General features: G+C 38.4%; 1 protein-coding gene across 1 annotated transcript; it reads right to left on the minus strand.

Annotated features, from left to right (window-relative positions):
* Positions 1–381: 381 nt before the first annotated feature.
* On the minus strand, positions 382–1,311 carry LOC140531422 (olfactory receptor 10P22-like). The gene has a single exon (XM_072650370.1). The coding sequence runs from the start codon at positions 1,309–1,311 to the stop codon at positions 382–384; it is 930 nt and encodes a 309-aa protein (XP_072506471.1).
* Between the last annotated feature and the right edge of the window lie 8,146 nt (positions 1,312–9,457).

The following is a 9,457-nucleotide window of genomic DNA, read 5'->3' on the forward strand; positions in this document are numbered from 1 at the left end:
CCATAATCTCCCAAGAATCTTACCACTGGGCAAAAGATCTAGGGATTCAGGCTACATAGGTCCCCTCCTCAGTTTAAAAGATCAGGTCATGAGGGTCATGAGAAAGAAGAACACCAACCATGCAGAATGAAACACATTTTTGGACAAAGTTATTACAGGAATATGTTTTCATTGATTTAAATATTTGAAGCAATGGTTTTGATTTTGTTGTGCCTCCAGGGCAAGGGTAGAAGAACAAATCAAAATGTTTCGAAGTTGAAAATATTTTTTAACTTTTTAAAAAATTTTAAAAAAGGTTTTTAATTTAAAAAAAAAATAAAGATCAGGAATCTCAACTCACCAAAAAGGAAGCCAAGCAAACCACTGCACCAGGCAAGGACTTCAAAGGTCTTTGGTTAATTTCCGCCTCAGAGCTCCCATCACCTCTTTGTTCCTCAGGGTATAGATAAAAGGGTTGAGCATGGGAGTTACAACTGTGTAGAAAACGGAGACGATTTGGTCCGGGTGCTGAGTGGAATTGGCACTTGGTCTCATGTAGGCAAGGGTGGCGGTCCCAAAGAAGAGTGTGACAACCATTAGGTGGGAAGAGCAAGTAGAGAAGACTTTTTGGCGGCCCTGAGCAGAGGCTACCCCAAGGATGGTAATGAGAATTCGAACATAGGAAAATATGATGAGAGCAAAGGGAGTCATGATAAAGAGCAGGGTGAGAATAAAATCCTCAACCTCCCCCCAGAATGTGTCTCCACTTGCCAGTCTCAAAACAGGGAAAACATCACATAAGAAGTGATGAACAATGTTAGTACCATGATATGGCAAGGTAAAGATGAATATGGAGTGGGTGGTGCCTGTGATGATGCCCATCAGATAGGAAGCACCCACCATACCCACACATACCTGCTGTTTCATCAGCATGGCATAATGCAGGGGCTGGCAAATGGCAGCATAACGGTCATAGGCCATGGCAGTGAGCAGGCAGCATTCAGTAATGCCAAAGAGGGCAAAGAAATACATCTGAGTGAAGCAACTGCCAGGAGACATGGCAGGATGTGAGAAGAGGAGATCAACCAGCATCCTAGGCACAACAGTTGTAGTGTAGAGCATCTCTAACATTGAGAGATGTCGAAGGAAGAAGTACATGGGAGTGCTCAGGGCTGGGTCCAGCAGGGTAAGGGTGATGATCAGGGAGTTGCCCAGCAAAGTGATTAAGTAGATGAAGAGCACTGCCCAAAAGAGGGCACCCTGGTAGGCCCCCAAATATGAGAATCCCAACAAAATAAACTCAGTCACTGCTGTTCTGTTAGCATCATCCATGTCCCTAAATCAGCATCAAGAGAAAGGACAAAAGGAGAGTTGTTCATAGGCCTAAAGAAGAGAAAGAAAAGGACAAACTGCTTCAGTAAGAGAAATCTAGGTGAGAGAATGCAAGAATTTTCCAGTTCTGGAGATTGTGACAGATGAGTACTGCGATATTAGAATGTCCTATTTGAGAAAATTATAATATAAATCATTGTTTAACTTATCAAAAGGAAATAGGATTGAGCCTGGAAACAAGTTGCTGTATGTAACAGCACGGTGATCTTTTCTACCTCACAAAACTCTCTTATAGCCAAAAACTTCAGTCTTTCAGTATTAAAGGTGACTGAAGATGTGAATAGATATAGGCAGGCACAGAGAAATATGAGAGGACAAGAAGAGAGAAAGAAAAGAAATGGGGAGAAAGGGGAGAGAGGAGAGGAGGAAAGAGACAAAAAGAGAAAAAATGTGAAGAAAGCAAAATATAAACAGAGTAACACTTTGAGACAGACAGTGAGACCTAAAATAAAGAGAAAGAATGGGGGAAGTTTTAAACTTTAGATATGATCCTCATCACCCATGGATGTCACTCCCAAAGCCCCAATTAGAGGTAAGAGCTGCTAGCAGCCATTCCCATGTGGTTCTCTCGTTTACTATCCCTGAGCCAAATCCCATGGAGACCCATGATTCCCAGAGTAGGAAGCAAGAGAAAAGGAGATAAGACTGTACTCTATGAGAAAGAAGGAAGTGAGAAGGGAAGTTTTAGCTTAAGGTCTGACGTTCCCAAGGAGTAGTAAAGAATAGCTACTCAATTCCTTCTATTGTATGAGTTACCTGCAATGTAGGTACAGACACCTGGGTCAGGAGACACATCAGTCTCATCTCTGTCACCCATACTCCACCAAAAAGATTAGAGATGGGGAAAATATCTCAAGCCTATGGAGAAATGGAGGTCCAGAAAGATGCAAATACACACCCGTTGAGTCTGAGGTAGATGCCCTTGCAGGATGCTGGGAAATGTGAATTCTCAAGAATCATGACTATTGGTCAAGATGGAAATCACCTAGTGTTCCTCCCTTCAGCCTTTAGGCAGTTAACACTCAACACAGACTGAAGCAGTCACAATTTGATTGACAAGGAAGTCTTCTCTTGATACAAAGGGAGGAAGCCATAAGGCCACATTGCTCTGAAGAATGTGGAGCTGAGTAAAATTTTTTTGAAAAATCAATTCAGGGCAAGCTGGCAAGAAGACTGGCAGACAGATGACATGACAGCATAACAACTGTGCTGGGAATCGAGAGATAACCATAGCTACCACTCCACCATAACCTGGAAGCTTAGAATAAAAAGTAGAATACAGGCAAGAGGAAAGTGGGGGATGTCACCAGCAGCAGCAGTGTTGGAGCCTTCCTGCCACAACAGCTGCTACCTTCAGCCACTACCACTGCCAGAAAATTGGCAGGGGAGAAAACACTAAGATACTAAGACAAGGAGAATAACTAAAATAGGACAATGCAGGCAACACTGAGAGCTTTGATGCTCTCTCATGAGCTAGGTTCTTCCATCGGGCTCTCTTCTGGATTAGCCAACATCTCCTTTCCATGGACGTGGTTATTCTTCTGTGATCAAGGGCATAACCATCCTTTTAGTTGACTGAAACATTTCTCCCCACCTCCTAATCGAGAGCCACTCAAACTATAAATGCAATCCCTCCAAAATCTGAAAGGGAAACGTATTGATACATTGCTGCCTTGGTTATCTGCTCCTAGAGGAACAGATAGTGAGAATGGGGACCTTTCACAGCGCTCCCTCACTCAAAACAAAGTCAAGTGCAAGTCATGTCATCATTTCTCTGATGCCATGGTCTTCTTCAGAAATGAAGGACAAACACAGAGTGTGAGTAAACAGAGGTGACTAAGTGAGGACTCAGCTAGCTGGGTAGTCCAACTCATCCTCTTCCTTCTGTCTCCCTCTCCACTTCTTTTGGGACTTTCAGGTTTACTGTGCTTCCTTCTTTCCTTCCTTCCTTGCTTGCTTCCTTCTCATTCCCCAAACTTTAACAACAATGCACTCTGAAGTCCATGGGCTGGACAACAATAAGTCCTTGCCCAAGCTTCACTTAATGGCTGGTTTAGAGTGATTAGCACTAGCAACAGTGTCTGTTAATTTAGTTCATTTTTCTTTTGTTCATTAAAAGGGCCATTACCTGACTGCTTCTTAAAGAAGCTCTTCACTCAATGGGCATTGCCTCCCTCTAAGTGAGTACCTGAAAAGAGCAGCCTTAAAAGACCAAGGTCTCCTATTGCATCCTGGGCCATCTCCAGTCATGCTAGTGAATATGTAGTCACAGGACTCAGATGGCTCAGGAGGAGATAGTGAGGTTGGTGATCTTGCACACCCCTCCATCACTCAAAACAAAGTCAAGTGCAAGTCATGTCATCATTTCTCTGATGTCATGGTCTTCTTCAGAAATGAAGGACGAACACCCATATCTGCTCCTTGCATTTTGAAATCTCATAATGTGGCTTGAGGGAAACATAGTTGATCAAGGGTGACCTAATCAACCCCTTCCCACAGCATACACACTCACACACACACGTATACATATAAATTCACTATATATATATATATATATATATATATATATATATATATATATATATATATATATATATATATATATATATATGTATATATATATATGCGTGTATGTGTGTATGTTTATATACATACATATATAATAACATGTAAGGATATATACATATATAGAACCACATATAAATGACATTTTAAAGTTAACAAAGCACCTGTCTCACCACAACCTATGAGTGGAAGTATTATTATTGATATAAAAACTCCACGGACTTTTAATAGGAATCAATGATTACATTTCTTTAAAGTTTTTCAACTAGGGGTGGAGCCAAAATGGGGGAGTAGAAGGATGGACCTACTCCACCTCTCCCAAAATAACCTATAAAATACTTGTAAAGAAGACTCTAAAGAAATTCTAGAGAAGCAGCAGCCACAAAACAACACAGTGAAAGAGATATCCATGCCAAGAGAGCCTGGAAGGCCAACAGGAAAGGTCTATCTCATCAGGCTCAGAGTGGAGCACTGTACAGCCTTAGCCATACAGTACACACAGGACTGGAGCAGGTTTCAGGGGATAGATTCATGGGTAGCAACTGCAGTTCCCAGATTTCACAACCCACAAATGCCAAAGACAGCTTCAAAGATCAGTAAGAAGGCTCTTTCACATAGGTGAGAGGGGAGTGCTGTTCAGCCCCAGCCCTGAACCCAGGGCAACAGAACCATCCACTTTTGGAGCCCTCAGTCTAAAACCTTTGGGGCAATTGAGCAGCTGATCTGAGTCTCAGTTCTGACTGGCAGTCCTGGAGAGAGGAGGAGTGGTGGGGTGGTAGAGCTGGTGGCGGCTGTGGAGAGGGAATCTTACTTGCACATCCTGGGCAGAAAAGAGTACTTGTGGTGGCTCACAGACCAGAACATAGGCCAGGAAAGGAAGAAACACCAAGGCCTTGATTGTGCCACCTTGGAGGAGCTGAAAACTTACAGATCCCTAGAGTATACCCTCCACTTGACAAAGAACTCAAAAGTAAAGTAACTGGTAGGGAAAATGCCCCCCAAAAATAAGAAAAAATAAGACTATAGAAGGTTATTTTCTTGGTGAAAAGGTATTTTCTTCCATCCTTTCAGATGAGGAAGAACAAAGCATAGCATCAGAGGAAGACATAAAAGTCAAGGCTTCTACACCCAAAATCTCCAAAAAATATATGCAATGGTTTCAGGCCATGGAAGAGCTCAAAAAGGATTTTGAAAATCAAGTAAGAGAGGTGGAGTAGAAACTGGGAAGAGAAATGAGAGCAATGAAAGAAAATCATTGAAGGAGAATCAACAGCTTGCTAAAAGAGATCCAAAAATATGGGGAAGATAATAACACCTGTAAAAATACAATAACTCAAATGACAAAAGAGGTCCAAAAAACCAATGAGGAGAAGAATGCCTAAAAAACAGAACTGCCTATATGGAAAATGAGATTCAAAAGCTCACTTTAGTAAATAGTTCTTTAAAAATTAGAATGGAGCTTATGGAAGCTAATGACTGTATGAGAAACTAAGGAATTATAAAACAAAACCAAAAGAATGAACAAATAGAAGACACTGTGTTCTATGTGAAATATCTCATTCGAAAAACAGCTGAACTGCAAAATAGATCTGGGAGAGATAATTTAAAAATTACTGGTCAACCTGAAAAACCATGATCCAAAAAAAGAGCTGAGCATCATCTTCCATGAAATTATCAGGGCAAACAGCCCTGTTATTCTAGAACCAGAGAACCAGTTACTCTAGAACCAAAGAAATGGAAAGATTTCACCAATATCACCTCCTGAATGAGATCACAAAAAGAAAACTCCCAGGAATAATGTAGCCAAATTCCAGAGTTCCCAGGTAAAGGAGAAAATATTACAAGCAGCCAGAAGGAAAAAATTCAAGTACTGCAGAAATACAATCAGGATAACAGAGAATTTAGCAGCTTCTACACTAAGGGCTCAAAAGGCTTAGAATATGATATTACAGAGGCCAAAGGAGATAGAACTAAAACCATGAATCACCTACCCAGCAAAACTGAATATAATACTTCAGGTGAAAAAATGGAATTTCAATGACATAGAGGACGTCCAACCACTCTTGTTGAAAACACCAGAGCTGAATAGAAAATTTGACTTTCAAATGCAAGAATCAAAAGGAACATGAAAAGGTGAACAGGAAAGTGAAGCCTTAAGGAACTCATTAAAATTGAACTGTTTACATTCCTACACAGAAAGATGATATTTGTAACTCATGAGACTTTTTTCACTATAAGGGTAGTTAGAGGGAATATATGCACACATACATATATGTATGTAGGTATATATGAGTATATATGTATGTGTATATTACATGTGTGTATCTATGCATATATACATAGGTGTATATGTGTATGTACATATATTCATACATACATATATATACATATATATGTATAGGCAGAGGGTACAAGGTGAGTTGAATATGAAGGAAGAATACCTAAAAAAAATACTTTACTATTGAATGTAATGTTCTGTAAGTAAGAGAAAGGGAGAGGAAAAAAGTAGCAAACCATGTTACATAAAAGAGGGAAGAATGAGTTTTTACAATGGAGGGGAATACGAGGGAGATGAAAGAAAATAACTGAGCCTTACTTTCATGGGATCTGGGTTAAGGAGGGAATTTGGCTTAAGGAGAGAATTCCAATCTACTCCATTGGATATGGAAATCTATATAACCTGCAGGAAGACAAGGGAGAAGAGGATAGGAGAGGGAAGATAATAGAAAGGACAACAAATTGGGGAAAGGGATTGTCAGAAGCAAACATTCTTGTGGGAGGACAGGTAAAGGGACAGAATGGAATAAATGGAGGGCAGGATAGGACAGATGAAAAGGTAGTTAATCTTTTACAACACACCTATTATGGAAGTGGTTTGCATTGTTACACATGTATGACCTATATTGACTTGCTTATTTTCTCAGTGAGGGTGGGTGGGGAGGGAAGGAGAGTGTATAGAACTCAAAGTTTTAACAATGAATCTTAAAATTTGTTTTAGCACTCAACTGGAAATTAAGCTATATAGGCACTGGAGTATAGAAATCTATTTTGCCCTACAGGAAAATAGAAGGGAAGGAGGGAGAAAGAAGTGTGGGTCATAGAAGGGAAAACAGACTGGAGGAAGGACTTGATGGGGTGCACCCTGGTGGAGGGAGATAGGGAGAAAATTTTCAATTCAAATTCGTGTAGAAGTGAATGTTAAGAAGCAAAAAATAAATAAATTATATGTTTTTTTTAAAACGTTTTTCAACTATATGAATGTAATGTCATTTTTATTCTTTTTGTTATTAACACAGTATATAATGTTTATAGTTTTGCATTTGTTGGACTCAGTATTTGTAATATAAATCCAACCTGAACATACTGTATAATCTTTTTACTTGGTTGCTGTAACCTCGCTGCTAATATTTTACTTAATTTTTTTATAAACAGTAAGGATAATGATACATGGGTCCCATTTTCTTTTCTATTTGTCTAGTTTAGATATTAAGCCAATATTTGTACAGTAGAAAGAGTCTCGTAGAATTCATTCTTCTCCTCTTTTTGTAAATAGTTTAAGTAATATTGGAATTAATAGTTTTTTGAATGTTTGATGAATCTACATGTAAATCGATCTTGCTTCAGTTTGAGAGTTTATTTATGACTAATATACTTTCTTATTCTGAAAGTGGATAATTTAAATTCACTATTTATTATCAAATTAATCTGAACTTTTTGTATTTTTGTAGAGGGTTATAAAGCTTATCAATGTTAACAATTATGTTGTCATACAATTGGCCAAGATAGATTTTTTTTATAACTTTTTTTTTCTTCATTTCATCTGAATTCTCTTTTTCCACTTTTGATGCTAGCAATTAGATTTGTCCCTTCTTCACTTAATCTAATCCACTAGCTATGTTGTTTGTTTTGGTCATAATGTCAGCTCCTGCTTTTACTTCCCAAATTCATGCACTGTAGCTGTTGCTTCAGTTTCACACTTCTCAGTATCTTCCTTCACTTTTCAGGATTTCTAGCTTAGTGTTTACTTGCAGTTTTTTGAGTAGTTGTTTTGCTGATTATTTTAGAAGCATAGCCCAGTCAATATTACAGTTGTTCAGTCTTCAGATGAAGAAAGAGTTTAGAGGTTTATATTTTCCATTAAGGTTGCTTTACCTGAATCACAAAAAAAAGTTTGCTGTCTCACTGTTGCCATTTGCTTTCATGAAATTATCTAGTATTCTGTGATTTGTCCTTTGACCTATAAATTGTGTTGAATTTTTTAGACACAGTACCATTGCACACTTAACAGACAACAATATACTATAAATAGAACTTTATATGCACTGGGAAACCAAATGAGTTGTGTGACTAACAATTGGAATATTTGCTTTATTGCAGTAAACTAGAAATGAACCCCAAATATCTCTGAGGTAATGTTGTACAATTATTATTCCTACTTGTAAAATCAGGAAATAAAGGCAAATGGAAATTAAGTGACTAGCCTCAGGTGACACAGAAAAAAAATGCCTAAGACTTCATTTGAACTGGTCTTCCTGACTCCTATACTCTCTTCACTGCACTACCTAGCTACCTAACACCTACCTGCCTAGAAGTACTCAGATGCTATACCATTCAATGCAGTTAGATAGATAGGAAGGGAAGAAATAGACATTGATTAAGTACCCATTACAAATCAAGAACTGTGCTAAGCATGTTGCAGATATTATCTCATTTCACTCTAATAACAACTTTGGAAGATAGATGATATTACTATCCCAATATTTATAAATGAGGAAATAGAGGCAAGGAAACATAGAAAAACTTGCCCAGGATCACATGATTAGTGGGTGCCTCTAAGACCAGATTTGAACTCTAGTCATTCTGACTCCAGGCCACCATTCTGTCCAGAGGCACCACCCAGCTACTTCTATGTGCCTCTTTGTGTATTAAGTAGTGACATCGATTAATTTTTCATTGTGAATTGAAATAGCATGAAGTTTCCCTGTTTACCTCTTTTAATTCTATCTATTTTTACTCTTATTTTGTCTGAATTCATGATTGCTACCTTGGCTTTTTAAATTAACCTGAAACACCAAAATGAAATTCACCTGAAGCAGAATTAAATTTCAATCCAGATTCTTAGTAGAACTCTCTATGAATTTATATGTTTCTCTTAAAAAACTCAGTGGGCTCTGCTTCCTAAATTACATTCTTACTTTCTCACATTGTGTTGGTGATTTCATCCTATTCATATTTGTAGTTATGATCATCTGTTGCATATTTCCCTCCATCCTGTCCTCTTAGTCTTTATTTTTTTCCCCATAACCTCTCCTTAAAAAGAAGGTAGTAAGAAGAGGAGTTTGCTTATCATTTAGTAATCTATAACTGAAGCTATCTCCTTGCCACACTGCTCCTCTTCTCTTCCTCTTATCTAGTCCCCAACTCAAATTCTTCCTCATTTTTTCCACTTAAATTCCTCTTTATGATTCAAAACATCCACATTAGATTTTGTGTTCCTTAGACCATCTGCACACTGCCTCCA

Source organism: Notamacropus eugenii, chromosome 3, assembly GCF_028372415.1.
Source record: "Notamacropus eugenii isolate mMacEug1 chromosome 3, mMacEug1.pri_v2, whole genome shotgun sequence".
Taxonomy (NCBI): Eukaryota; Metazoa; Chordata; class Mammalia; order Diprotodontia; family Macropodidae; genus Notamacropus; species Notamacropus eugenii.